The sequence below is a fragment of the Delphinus delphis genome, chromosome 21, assembly GCF_949987515.2.
Source record: "Delphinus delphis chromosome 21, mDelDel1.2, whole genome shotgun sequence".
In the NCBI taxonomy this organism is placed as follows: Eukaryota; Metazoa; Chordata; class Mammalia; order Artiodactyla; family Delphinidae; genus Delphinus; species Delphinus delphis.
The window spans coordinates 18413575-18428932 of NC_082703.1; the positions used below are offsets into that span (position 1 = coordinate 18413575).

The 15358-nt window shown below is 42.0% G+C and overlaps 1 protein-coding gene across 6 annotated transcripts in view; it reads right to left on the bottom strand.

The window, feature by feature from the left end:
• MTUS1 (microtubule associated scaffold protein 1) overlaps nucleotides 1-15358 on the bottom strand; it is a 160777-nt gene that overhangs the window by 3068 nt on the left and 142351 nt on the right. For all 6 annotated transcript variants that reach the window (XM_060001158.1, XM_060001159.1, XM_060001160.1 and 3 more), the window contains 6 exons: nucleotides 8843-9057; nucleotides 7304-7409; nucleotides 5801-5874; nucleotides 5551-5646; nucleotides 2694-2810; nucleotides 63-160 (listed from right to left, as the gene is read on the bottom strand). In XM_060001158.1, the coding sequence (XP_059857141.1) occupies nucleotides 63-160; nucleotides 2694-2810; nucleotides 5551-5646; nucleotides 5801-5874; nucleotides 7304-7409; nucleotides 8843-9057 (706 nt within the window). The remainder of the gene's footprint in view (nucleotides 1-62; nucleotides 161-2693; nucleotides 2811-5550; nucleotides 5647-5800; nucleotides 5875-7303; nucleotides 7410-8842; nucleotides 9058-15358) is intronic.

A 15358-nucleotide genomic window follows, 5' to 3' on the forward strand; every position in this document is an offset into this window, starting at 1 on the left:
AGTAACACTCGATGTTTCAGGAAGGGAGGAGCTCGGGGAAAATAGGACAGTTTTATTTTTACCTTGAAATTGCCATGTGCTTGTCCATCCGAGCTTTTAATTCTTCATTCTCCTGCTGGAATCGCTTCAGTTTGTCCACCAGTGCTGTGTTGTTGTCCACCTTGGTGTCAACAAGAGGACCAACATTTATACATTAAAAATTACATAAAGCCCCTTATTTCCCTAAGGTACCTTCCTGACACCGGCACACACTGGAGAGATTTCATCGGGAAAGTTTAATGGTATGTTGACTGTCTCTACACTGACGCACTGCAAAAAGAATCTACTGCAGCAAAACAGAGCACGTGGATATTACTTTTTAAAGGTATGCCAGGCCACTTGAAAATGGACAAACCCAGGGGGTTAGTGATTTGTTCAAGTTCACATTGTTTCAGAATTCCCAAGAATTGGTGCCCTGCCTTCGGCAACCCTCGGGGGCTGTGCCTCTTTCAGGTTCAAGGTGATAAACACTGGCTACCTAGCGGCCGTTTTCTTTATCAGAGGCACCGCAGCTTCTTACGGTAAATTCTGAAAGAAAAAAAAAAATCCCACGTTTGATGAAAATTCAGTTCGTGGCAATGTTTAATATGACTTTAATCATGGTCTCCCGGTTACTCTTCAGCACTTACCTCCGAGTGGTCACATAAGGCAATCCACAAAGCTCTATAGAGCCTTAAAATCAACAAGTGACACTACAGAAAGCATTCCTCCTTGGTTGAACTAAAGATACGTTTGTTTGCCTAGGGCTTGCCCAGGCTAAACTTTCAAGGAAAACAAGCTGATCAGTTGAGAGAGTGAAGGATAAAAGCCCAGAAGACGTTGAATCAGTTAACACGATGAACTGCCAGTTACATCCCTGCTTAGTTTCTAAAGGTAAGATTTGATTACTTGCTCGGAGGCAACATCACAGCTCTAAGTCCCTGTCACTGCTGCCCGTGACTAGGCTCTTAGTTTGCAGTCCTACTGTTCTTAACATCTTATTATCCAGAAAAAGCTTAGGACAAGCCAACCAAGTGAAATACCCAAAACAAATGTGACTAGCGTGTAAGAAAAAGGGGGCATTGGAATTTCCAGGAAGTATAAGGGAATTCAAGATAAAAACACGAGGTGGGAAAATCTGGAATTAAAGACCGTGGGTAGGAATTAGCCTTAAAATATTAATCTCATCCAATTCCTCATTTTACTGGAGAGGAAACTAGCCCTGGAATTTCACTCTTAGAGCTAATTATCAGCAGAGCTAGTTTTTACACTGAGAAAGCCTCCTTGCTTTCTAAGTGCCTTATTTTCAATAAAGGCCTGGAGCTTACAAATAAACAAGGTAACAGTGGGTTTACCTGTCTGTCCTTGGATTAACCCCTTCTTCTGCATATACACCATGCCATGCTGACTAATCTCTTGGGCGTGGCAAGGGACAGAAATACTTGTGGATCAGCAAAGATCAAGACCTATGAGTAATTTTACAGCAGAGCCTGTTCTTACTGCACATGATGGTTTGAAGAGTTTTGATGTGTGCATGGCATATAGGGCAACCAATTATTAACAGGATTACCTGAGTCACTGTTGATGGCCACATTGGCAGTCATGAGACCTGATACAACAGGATGACCTTTGGCAGGAACTGGTGTATATACTAGGTTGGGCCCATTAATAGACCATGAGTTCTTTCCTTCCTTTACAAAAACAAAACTTCCTGGTCATTCAAAGTGCCCATCTATCCACCTGGGGGCTTAGCTCTTACCTCCCTTGATAGGTAATAGTCTCTAGAAGAAAACCAAACACCAAAAACCAAACAAACTAATGCTGAGTGACTTCCATGCTCCCTACTGTCCAGGGCTGGTTTGGGTTTGAATTGAGGTACTTACTCAACACTGAGTTGCCCATAATTAGGGGGAGAAGGGACAAAGCAGTGTGAGGGGCCTGGCACAGTCAAAAGTGGTGTACAAAGTACAGCACTGGCTGGGAACACCTATGCTGCCACGGCAAACCCTGCAGGCTTGGCTAGACTCCTGGCTCTTAGCAGTCATGTTCCAGGGCTGGACCAAGGCTCACAGGGCACTGGGCTCACTGCTCACACATGCAGTCCTGGATGGACTCGTCACATGCTAACGTCCGTTCTGCCCTAAAGGCCGTAAACTAAACTTTATTCATATTTTGCATAGTGCTGGCTACTTGTACAACCAGATTAATTTTATAAAAGGGCAATTCTTTTATCACAGTCTAATTCACATGAAGCAAGATGAAGAATTTAGATAGCAAGATTCAATTGCTCTGATGGAATTAATTTATGTACTCAACAGTTTTGAGCAAAAGAAACCCACCCAGAGGTGGTAGTGTATTAAAGGACAGCTTTTACATTATTTAAAAATTCTTCTTATGCAGGTGGATATTCCCAGACCACTGAAACGGGAGACACTCGCGAGTTGTCATTTTTCCAAACACTGAATGCTACCTTTTATACGTTCCTTGAAAAAAATGTTCTAGAAGGTAGCAATGAATAAGCCTTAAGCTGACATGGAAAAGAAGATTTAACCTCTTCTACCTCTCCTATGTTTCCTATCTTTAAATAGCAATTAAGACAATGCCACAGGTCTAGTTCAGAGGCCAGTTCCTGTGCCTCAGGTATTACCCCGTTTAAGGTTCTGAATGAAATGTACCAGTTTCTCCATTTTCATTAACTTGATGTCCTGTTGGTGCAGCTTCTCATTCTTGATGTCTAAAACAGCTTTCAGGCTTTCTAACTCTTGCTCCAGATACATGATCTGAGGGTTTTTCTGGAAAACACACAGCAGGATATGGCTGTGACTGATCATTTAACACAATCACATGGTTCAAACTCTTAATATAAAGACATTTGATTAGATTTAGAAATTAAACAAGTAGCAAGAGACATCAACCTTCTTACGGCAGTTTCAAAGAAAGGTGAAAAGAAGGGTTAAGACATCTTTAACTTCAAAGTCTTTGGTCTTAAGAATGAAATAAAACATTTCACATTTGAAAACAAACACTTCACTCACGTATCAGTAACTTAACATGGAAAAAACATTGGTAGCACCAAATATTTTACTGGAAGTAAGATAAAAACCACAGCTTACAACACAAAACAGAACTCTGGCTAGAGAGTACGCAATTCCAAGTCCTGGCCAGGTGTCTGGGGGGAGAAAGGGAACAATAGTTCTCTCTATCCAAAGTCAGTAACTCATGAGGAATGAACAGGCAGCGTGTTTATTGGGATCTCTGGAAAACGAGGAATGGCAATCACGTGCTGAGTCTTTTGGACGTTCACTATGACGGGACTAGGTTAGCCTGGCCGTACTTCTAGAGCAGGATTAACACCCCATCATTTTGTGACACCCGAACACCTACATGGCATAGAGCACGTGCACTGCGAAAATTCTATTCAAGATAAACACTATGTAAGGGGAGATCATCCTCTGAGAGCACGAGACCAGGGTGGATTCCCCAACTCCTTGCTTTAATTATTGAAATTCAAGTGAACCTTCCAAAATGCACGACACAAGTTAAAGGCACAAAATCTATTGATCTGGTGTTCAGCGAGGGAATGTCTCAGACAAGAGTCAGTGGTGTCGATCATCAAACCTATCCTCCTGGACAGTGGTTAACGCTCTGGAGCAACCCTTAGGGAGAATCAGGGAAGGTGCCCTTGGGGATCACTTAAACGCCTCACTTCGCAGAAGGAGACAATTGCACAGCTCAAGCGACCTACCTGCTCAGGGCCCAAAAGTGCTGGGGTGGGGACCAACCCCCGATCCTCAACTCCAGGGCTCTTCCAGAAACTTCCTACATTTCATATACTGTTATCCTTTTACACATGATTTTTTTAAACCATGAAGAGAGCAAATCCCATGTTGCTGGTTTTTAAAGTCAGAGTGCATTGCAGCCTCGTTCCCACTGCACCTTTCCTACTTCTCTGCCACCTGGCCCTTTCTCCCTCACTCTCAAACACGCTCTTTTCCCACAACCTGGGCAGGCTTAGGTGGGGTAAGGCATGAGATAGTCCTGCTTTCCTCAACCTGTTTCCCTTCTGAACTTTTTCAGGAGCTGCTGCAGGATCAGGAAGCTCTTTAAAAGCGTTCCCTGAACCACTCATAAGATTTACACCCTGCGTGTGAAGTCTACAGCTTTCTTTTGCAATCGAATTTTTCTAAGAATCTTCCAGAATAAATAGCTTTGAAATTTCATTGAATAGGATCTCATCCACTTGCATTCAAATGTCTAGAGGGTCTCTCAATGACATATCAGCAGAAGAGCTCACTGAGGGACCCAGGTACTTCGAGAGTTGCGACAGGTCTTAAGTGGCACAAAAGCTCTGCTTCTGCAGCCCCAGACACAAATACATGGAATGAAAAGACAGAAGCAGCCCCCCCACCCCGCAAAAAAAAAAAGTTGGGGGGATGCAGAGGAGTAAGAATACAAGTTGCAAGAGAAAGTTGAGTTTACCAGAGAAATCTGTAGTTTTCAAAAGTGAGGACGATGGTGCAGTGGTTAAGAATCCGCCTTCCAATGCAGGGGACATGGGTTCGATCCCTGGTATGGGTTCGATCCCTGGTCCAGGAAGATCCCGCATGCCACGGAGCAACTAAGCCTGTGTGCTTAGCCCACAACTACTGAGCCCGCATGCCACAACTACTGAAGCCTGTGCGCCTAGAGCCCGTGCTCCGCAACAAGAGACGCCACCGCAATGAGAAGGCCGCGCACGGCAAGGAAGAGTAGCCCCCGCTCGCCGCAACTAGAGAAAGCCAGCGCACAGCAACGAAGACCCAACACAGCCATCCATAAATAAATAACTTTTAAAAAGTGAGGATTATCCATACAATGAAATATTGTTCAGACATAAAAAGGAATGAAATGTCTGTACCTGCTACAATATGCACGAACCTTGAGAACATGAGCTGAGGGAAAGAAGCTGACACAAAAAGCTGCATATAGCCAATTTCACGTCAATGAAATCTCTAGAACAGGTACATGGATAGAAACAGAAAGGAGACTGGTGATCCCGTAGGGCTAGGGAGTTTGGGGGGGAAATGGGGAATGACTGCTAAAGGGTGCAGGGTGTCTTTTGGGGGCGGGTGATAAAAGTGTTCTGTAATTAGATCCTGGTGACCAAGGTATAACTTGTGAACTGCTGAATTGTATATTTTAGAAGGGTGAATATTGTGGTATGTAAATTATATCACAATATAGCAAGTTAATTAAAAAATGAAGTCTTTACATAAAACCCTGACCCTAATTGATAGTTTTCCTGCCTTCCTATAGGTATTAGCTTAGATCACTTGCAATATATTGGATTTCAGCTGTTATGTCAGTTTTTAGAATTAAAAAGACACCAGTAACCAAAGCAGCCACTTTATACAGTTTAAAAATCATACTACAAGATATGAAAAAGATTTCAAACCCATACTATTTCTCTAGCTGCTGAACACTTAACTGACTCTAAAAGACAGCTAAGCAGAAGAAAAATTCATTAGTGATGGGGGAGCATATGCAACTTACTAAATTTGCTTTCTCTCTTGATATTCTTTTTTGTTCTTCTGATTTCAACTTTTCATTTAAAGTGTCATTTTCACTCTTCAAACCACTGATTTGTTTCTAAAACACAAACAGTGAAATGTGGAACGTAAGTAAACAAGCGGGCACCAGAAACACTGCAAATGTGCACAGAAACGTACCCAAACCATACAAGCGTCAAGAATGATGATGGGAAGGTGGGCAGGAGCGGTGGTGGTGGTTGAGATTTACCTACCTCTAGTGACTCCTGCTTCTCGTAAAGCAAATCCTCAAGTGATTTCTTTTCCATTTCATGGCTTTTCTTGATCTCTGGAAGTGATATTTTTTTGAGTCAATAACATCCTACGAGATCACTGTATTCTACAGTCACTATAGCACATGGATGCAACAGTTGATTGTGAGGCGCTGCGCCTACATTACTTTATATTTGTATGGCACTGTTGTAGAAATTAAACGACTTGTTCTCAAATTAGCCCATGAGGTGAGTAGGGCAGATAATTCCTATTTTATAAATGAGAATACAGAGGCCCAGAGAGGCCAAAAGACCTCAGGGAACAAAGAGCACACCTGGGGGCAATGGGGATGGGGGCGGTCAAACACTGGCCTTCAGACTCCTGGTCAGGAGGCCCTGTGCTCTGTTCCAGTTGCCCTTCACGAACCAAACAGAAGTCTCAAATTAAACCCATCTCCAGCAGGAAGGAAGAAAAACAATGTTTACCCAACATCTACCCTGGGCCAGTCACTTTTACATGTTCTCATCTCTGACCTCACACAACAAGTCTGTTTTTCTGATGAGAAGGCCCCTGACAAAGTTCACAGGGTCAGTTCTCACCACGTGTCCATATGTTTCTCTGTAGATGCAATGGGTTCGGTGTAACGACTTCAGCTACATGGGCACTTATCTTCTGTAAAAAATGGCTTCTTATTCTTTTCCTTTAATTTCAACCCTTCCAATCACGATGAAGTAATAAAACACATCTTTTTATTCAACAAATGCCATCTACATTTCACAGCAGTGCTGGTGTGAAGTGCCTGGCATGGACCCTTCACCATGGTCAGGATATAAACTGACACTTTCCACCTTCCCAGGATCTGGAGTGGTCAAGCACAACTATTACCAAAAGGGCCTTGAAGTTCCTTAAAAGTTCATTCTAGTTCCTAAAAGGGGGACTTCCCTGACGGCGCAATGGTTAAGAATCTGCCTGCCAATGCAGGGGACACGGGTTCAAGCCCTGTTCCGGGAAGATCCCACATGCTACAGAGCAACTGAGCCCGTGCACCACAACTACTGAGCCTGCGCTCTAGAGCCCGTGAGCCACAACTACTGGGCCTGCGTGCCACAACTACTGAGCCCATGCACCTAGAGCCCGTGCCCCGCAACAAGAGAGGCCACCGCAGGGAAAAGCCCACACACTGCAACAAAGAGTAGCCCCTGCTCGCCGCAACCAGAGAAGGCCCAGCAGCCATGAAGACCCAACAAAGCCAAAAAATAAATTAAAAAAAAAACCCAAATCTATATTTCCTAAAAGGCCGGCATTTATAACAAACTATTATTTGCATCCTTAGGGGAAAGGGGATCTCCTCACAATGAACAGTGCAAAAAGAAACCAAAAAACACTCCAAACGGAATACCACAGGGTATTCTCTAGAGGGGCAAGTTTTGAATCATTTCCGTTTTAAAACATATCACGCGGTTCCACTAGCTTTTATTCTATTTCAATAGAAAAAGCATCCTTGCCTGAAAGGGAGGCTTCATAGGCCTTCTTTAGCAAGTCTATTTTCTCTGAGTGGCTTGCTTCAATTTCCAACTTTGAGGTTTCATGGGCAGCACTTAAGTTGTCAAACTATAAGAAAAAAAACAAAACAACAGTTTATCAATAAAAAGTCCTAAGGTGAATAATAAGCAGCAGCATTAGGAAATCTGACACATGAGCTTGCATTCAAGTCTAAGGCCTACCAGACACAAGTAAAGAACCACCCAACTGGGGTTTGCCAGTCCCTATGCTCCAGTCCACCACGCCTCAGGAACACAACACGCAGCTCTCCAGGGTTCATGGATGGAAAGGGCTGAGGCCACCATACGGAACGAGGATAGCTTCCATGGTGACAGGACCATGTAAGCTCTACAGCTGTCATGTTGGCCTCTATATTCTCGGTCCCTAGCACGTGCCTGGCATATAGTTGGCACTGTGTAAATATCAGCTAAATGAAAAACTGATTTTAAATGGGAACAAGGAAATTAAAGAGAGGTTTAGGATATACCATTAAGGGAAAAATACGAGTTATTAAACAAGAGCCATTTTAAAAAAGAAGAAGAAATGCAAGCCAATGTTTTAGCAGCACCAGAATGTTTGCAAAGGGATTATTTCTAGGTAGTAGGATAAAGGGATGTTTTATTTTTTTAAATATATCCAAAAAGAAACAAAAACACTAATTTGAAAAGATATATGCACCCCAATGTTCACAGCATTATTTATAATGGTCAACATATGGAAACAACCTAAATGTCCATCAACAGATGAATGGATAAAGAAAATGTGATACACTCTATATATATACACACACACATATATAGGTATGTGTGCGTGTGTGTGTGTATATATATATATATATATATGGACCACTACTCAGCCATAAAAAAGAATGACATTATCCATTTGCAGCAAAATGGAGAGCCATGATGCTAAGTGAAATAAGACAGAGAAAGACAAATACTGTATGATATCACTTATACGTGGAATTTAAAAAATACAACAAACTAGTGAACATAACAAAAAAGAAGCAGACTCACAGATATAGAGAACAAACTAGTGGTTACCAGTGTGGAGAGGGAAGGGGGAGGGGCAAGATAGGGGTAGAGGAGTAAGAGGTACGAACTATTAGGTATAAAACAAGCTAGAAGGATATTGCACAACCTGGGGAGCACAGCCAATAGTTTATAATAACTATAAATAGTTATAATCTTTAAAAATTGTGAATCACTATGTTGTACACCTGTAACATATAATCTTGTACAGCTATACTTCAATTAAAAAAATTTTTTAAAGGGTTGTTTTAAATTTTATCTTTTTTTCTTCTGACCTTTCGCTCAACATATGTACATTGCTTTGATCATAAAAAATTTTAAAAACTTTTCATTTATTTAAAATTTAAAGAAGTTCATCAAGAGATGTCCAACAAAGAGAAGGTCATCAAAGCAAGGCCATCATCAAACAACAGTCATAATTCAAATTAATAGCCACGGCCAAGCACATGCACAGGTTCTAAAAGCACAGACCTGCTCCTGTAACTGAGTTTTGTACTTCTCTGCTTCTTCGATGTAGATATTCTGAAGCTTTTCACACTCCCCGGTGTAAAATTCTTTAAGCCGATTCTCCAGCTCTGTTAGATCAGTCTGGTGCTGCTGGTTTAGCTTCTGGACAAATCCTTCATAAGCTATTTGCAACTCATTCCTGGCTTTTTCTAACTTCTCACAGGTGGTTGAAGCAGTGACTGAAAAGAGATGGAAAAAGAAAAGGGAAAATGACACTTAACCTGCTAAATGTCCTAAATTCATAACATTCACACACAGATGTGATGACTCTGGAAGCATAAACAAAGGGCTCTCAGAGTACTCGAATCTCTCAGGACCAGATTTTCAAACATAATAGTATAGAAATGAACGATAAAAGGGAATGAGAGGAAATGGCCTCTGGCAGCAAAAAGCCAACTGTCTATCAAGCAGTAAGAGAAGTCCTTGAGCAGAGCCAGGTTCCCAAGTGAAGAGCACCCTTTCACATGGTGACCAATCAGTGCAGGGGCTGTAATGAGAGGAGGCTCTGATTGGCCGAGGCGTCTCTAAGGCGGGCCAGCCACTAGAGGAGGCAGCCGAGATGTAGCAGGAGCAGGTAAGACCAGAGAGAAGCAATAAATAGACGTTAAGCTTGTATGCAGTTGGAGCCAATTTAAACTCGTTACTTCAAAAATATAGTAATAAAAACAAAATACTAGAATATACTGAACACAAATCACCAGAACATAAAAACTTTAGGAAAAATACATTGAGAAGCTACAATACAATGTAAATATATTGAAAGGTTAACATTTTTAAAAGGCAAAGTAATTTGATAAACATAAAATCAGAGCATCCTAACTCTTCACTACCACTACCAAAACCAGAAGTACTAACAATACCTTGCAGAGCTTGCACATAAACACATACCCACACAGACTATAATAAATCCTGAAAGAAATGGGAGAATATATATGCAAATGAAGCAACCGACAAGGGATTAATCTCTAAAATATACAAACAGCTCATGCAGCTCAATATCAAAAGTACCCAAATAACCCAATCAAAAAATGGGCGGAAGGGGACTTCCCTGGTGGCGCAGTGGTTAAGAATCTGCCTGCCAATGCAGGGGACACGGGTTTGACCCCCGGTCTGGGAAGATCCCACATGCCTTGGAGCAACTAAGCCCGTGAGCCACAACTACTGAGCCTGTGTGCTGCAACTACTGAAGCCCATGTGCCTAGAGCCCAGGCTCTGCAACGAGAAGCCACCGCAATGAGAAGCACGTGAAGCGCAACAAAGAGTAGCCCCCACTCACAGCAACTAAAGAAAGCCCGTGCATAGCAATGAAGACCCAAGGCAGCCAAAAATACAATAAATTAATTTAAAAAAAAAACCTAAATATAGAACTACCATATGACCCAGTAATCCCACTCCTGGGCATATACCTGGAGAAAACCACCATTCAAAAAGATACATGCACCCCAATGTTCATTGCAGCACTATTTACAATAGCCAGGTCATGGAAGCAACCTAAGTGTCCATCGACAGATGAATGGATAAAGAAGATGTGGTACATATATAAAATGGAATATTACTCAGCCATAAAAAAGGATGACATAATGCCATCTGCAGCAACATGGATGGACCTAGAGATTGTCATAGTGAAGTAAGTCAGACACAGAAAGATAAATATCATATGATATCGCTTATATGTGGAATGTAAAAAAAAATGGGTACAAATGAACTTACAAAATAGAAGTAGAGTCACAGATGTAGAAAACAAATCTATGGTTATCAGGGGATGGTGGGGGAGGGATAAATTGGGAGATTGGGGCTGACATACACACACTACGATATATAAAATAGGTAACTAATAAGAACCTGCTGTACAGCACAGGGGACTCTACTCAATACTCTGGAATGGCCTACATGGGAAAAGAATCTAAAGAAGAGTGGATATATGTATATATATAACTGATTCACTTTGCTATACACCGGAAACTAACACAACATTGTAAATCAACTATATGCCAATAAAAATTTTTAAAAAATCCTGAAAGAGTTCTATCATTTCTTGGGAAGCCTGACTTTGGACTTTTGCAGCCTTCCTGTACTTATGTTAGATATGGGGGAAAGGAGTGCTACTCTGTAAGGAGGATGCATGTTCTCAACACCCCAGAGTGCCCATGGATTCATGCAAAATGGATAAAGTAATCCTTATGTCTCTTTTGGTAAGGAATATGTATTTGTGGAGTAGTGGAAGGAAAAAGGTTGTTTTAGGGAGGAGAAGAGGATAGTTTAGATCAATGATTATTCTGACCTAAGTAGTGGGAAATTGGCTGGCTCCCGGGATGGATTTCGGGCAATGATGTAGACTTGTTTTCTTGGGAATATGCCACATGGCAGTAGAAACACCAGCCCCTACTTGTCCCATATCAGTATTCCTTCAGAAGTAAAATAAGTCATATTGAAATAATGACAAGCATAGTGTCTGCTAAAGAGCACCCTTAAATTCAAATAAACCCACAAATGTTTACTGAACTAGCAGTAAAGGCAAAAACAAAGCAAGAACTACTACCCTGATATCGAGGGTAAAAACTGTATTCCACGATGAGCAATGGGGAGCCTGCACAGTGCACCTTGGGAGCTAGAACATTCCCAAGGCAGAAAAGATGGAGAGAAGACTCAGCAAGGCAGATGTAGGCCACATTACAGAGATCATCAACATCACCAACAACTCAGGCCTTTGGGACTCCGTTTGGGAAGTGATTTTTTTCCTTAAAAGAATTTATTAAAAGATGATGGCCATGCTGATTGCTACAGAATATGCTCCTCATATCACTACGTATTTATCAAAGGAGGAAAAAGTGATTCACGAAGGCAAATGTTAGCCAAAGAGGTAAACGTATTCGCTTCCACTGCCTTTCCAAAATAATACAAATAAAATGATAGGGCCACAAGCCTCCTTGTGTGAATTCCACGTTACAGCTCTATACGAAAGAAGGCAGTAGAAAACTATTTGTGAACAGTCAATAAAGGCATCAAAATAGCTTTTCTAGTCAGAGAAATCTTGATTTCACACAGCCTTCTGACGTAATTGCCTCAGGATTTCAGACAACAGCAAAGTAAAAAACAAAACAAAAAATTCTAGCTCATCTGAAGGCTCATATCTGAGATAAAATGTCTAAGTGAACCAAAAACTAGAAGAGCTTCCGTGTAGAAGTTAGCAGTATGCTACACCTGCCGGATTCCAACACATCTGCTTGTAATCAAAGACTGTCAGTCTGAATGTGTAACTGTATAACTTTAAAATCAAAAAGGATAGTTGGAAATCCTCTCACTCACACTGGCGGCCGGACAGGGTGTTTCCTCTTTTTTTTTTTTTTTTTTAAAGAAGCTTAACTAGTGTTTGATTTTGTTGGCCACTGTGCAGAGAGGTAAAGGGAGGACAGGAGGGAAGGAAGGGTACAGGGAAAAAAAAATGGGTCGGACGGGGGAGCGGTGGTTACTGCTGTTAGGACAACAGTCCCAAGGCAGGCCCGGCCCCAGGTGGTGACATCAGCCTGCAGCTGTGCAGGAACAGCTGGGCTGAAGTGATCCCTCACACAAATGGCTCTACTTTGAGTTAACGGGCCTGGGCTCCTGGGGAAGCACTTATCTGGCATAAAGACTCGTGAAATACTTTTCTAAAGGACACACATGTCAACGCTGTATCAAGGGTTCTCAGGACCCCTGATGGCTGGACACACTCGTCGGGAGTCGGGGACGCCAGCCTGGGGCTTCAGTCCTGGACTTTTCTGTGTACTTATTTCAATTTAGGAGCGATTTCTATGCAGCTGGGCTCTTACTCCTGTTCTCAGTTTTGTCTCTTCCTTGCTTATTCTCCAGAATTCCACTCACTCTCAGTCAATTAATCAAACACCCAAGACAGCCAAAATCAAACATGAATCTTTCAGAATTCGGACTAAGCAAGGAGTTTTCGCACAGTGTTAGGCGATACTGTTTTCATGAAGTTAGTGCACGGATGGAAAATCCACAGACTACAAAGTAGTCCTTTTGTCCTTACTGTTTTAATCATTCTATTAGACAATTTTTTAAAGCACGTCTGTGATAAAGCACACCAGAGACCACTGCCTGCAGGAAAATTGAAGGATTATCATTTTTGTGCCCATACTGGGAAAATGCAGAAGCTCTCTCCAGCAATCTATTAATTAAAATGAGAAACAGAGTTTTCAGAATTAAGAAGCGAAAGAAAGAAACCAACTCATTTACAAGATCAGCCCTGGGCTTCCCTGGTGGCGCAGTGGTTGAGAGTCCGCCTGCCGATGCAGGGGACACGGGTTCGTGCCCCGGTCCGGGAAGATCCCGCATGCCGCGGGGCGGTTGGGCCCGTGAGCCATGGCCGCTGAGCCTGCGCGTCCGGAGCCTGTGCTCCGCAGCGGGAGAGGCCACAACCGTGAGAGGCCTGTGTACCGCAAAAAAAAAAAAAAAAAAGATCAGCCCTAAAACATAAGGCCACATTACAAGCTGGAAGTTGACATTTCAACCTGAGATGAACCAGGCCTTAGAAGAATTCGAGGCCAAGGACAGAACAGGAAAAACAGAGAGACTCCCCTGACAGTTTAAAACATGGATAACTAAGCAAGGAAAAAATATTTCACAAGTGGTGAAATGCTTGAAATTTTTCCTTTTCGATTATTTGGATGACATCTACAGAAGGTCCAATGCCTGAATCAAATATAACCTTGAGAAGAGAACTGGTTTCATCCTGGGTCCTTTAGGAGTTTTCCCCAGGAGTGAAGTACAGCCATTACCTCATTGGTCCTGGTGGCCTTTCCTAAGAGGAAGGGTCAGATTTTTATTATTTCCATCTCATGGAGACCAATTTCCCTTTGGTGACTGATAAATGTGTTATTTACAATGAAAAACATTATACAACCATGGCCCTAAATTGTTAGTGTTCTTTTGAAATGATACACGGCTTTCTTAATTTTTATATCTGAGTAGCAGTTTTCGTCATGAGACAACTAGAAATACTTTAATTCTCAGGAACATAAATAAATGTCTTAACAGAATAGAGCTAAACACTTAGGTTCAAATCTCAGCCACACCACTTACCTGCTATGTGATTTGAGCAAATGACTTAAGCTTTCTAAGCCTGAACTTCCTTATTTTTAAAGTGGCACTAATATTAGTGCCTTCCACTGCAGGATTAAATAAAATATATGTGAAGCGCTTGGCCGGTGCCTGACCAGAGTTAAGTATGCAACAAATGTTACTGCTATTATTGCTAGCTTTGCCAAAGTCCACCGATTCAAATGTGTCTGAAGAGTCCTCAAAGACATGCTTGGCGGTGAGGGGTGTCCATGACACAGTGTGACAGTTACAAAGATGCACTGCTCGTCTAGTATTCAAAGAAGGTAAACACACACACACACACGAGGACAGGGTACACATCTACCCCAAAGCTTCACTTTCTAATACTACTGTTCTTGGCATTACATGCAATAGAATTTCTCCAACTTTTAGGTAATTTTATCTAAATTAGACATAAAATATGGAAGAGAAAAAAGAAAAAGAAAACTAGGGAGGTAAGGTCCCTCAGAAGCTCATGCAAAGTTTCACGATGCCGTACAAGAGTTCGTGACCGAAAGGAGAGACAAACAGGAAAGCAAGATGACTTCATTCCCCAGCTGTACACCCACGCTCTCCCTAGACGCTTCCAGCAGGCCTGCTGTGAGTGCCAGCCCTTCCTTGAGCACGGTTCCCTTCTCCGCACCATCCAGGAGGGCAATGAGGTGGGTGTCTGGTCCAGCCTCTCCTGCCTCCTCTTGGTCTCTCTCAGTCTCTCTCTCCGGCCACCTCACCTGCTTTTATTTCTGGGCACCCCTCCACTCCTTTAACAGCACACACTTCTCAGGGCAGACATGCTTTTTTAAAAAAAACAACTTATAATTGTGGAATAATTTTATTAGATTGATAGAAAAGGTACAAAGAGACAGTACCAAGAGCTCCCGTATACCCTTCACCTAGGTTCCCCAGATGTTACCATCTTATGTAAAGCCAGGACATTTTTCAATACGAAGATTTTAACGTTGAAGCAATACTACTAGCTCTACTACAGACTTTATTCCAATTTCACCAGTTTTTCTACTAATGTCCCCCCCGCTTTTTTAAGAATAAACTTTTTAGGAATAATTTTAGATTTTCATAAAACTCATAAGGATAGAATAGTTCCCGGATACCTCTCTCCCAGTTTCCCCTAATGCTGATATCATATATTATGACAGGACATTTGTCGAAACTAAGAAATAATTTTACTGGCACATTATTATTAACTAAACTCCAAGCTTTGTCCTTTCTTTCTGTTCTAGGCTCCAACCCAAGATAGCGACCTGCATTTACTCATCACATTTCCCTCATCTTCTCTAATCTGTGAATGTGTCTTTCCTTGCTTTTCATCATCTTGTCAATTTTGAAGTCAGGCATTTTACAGAATGTCCCTCAATTTGGGTTTGT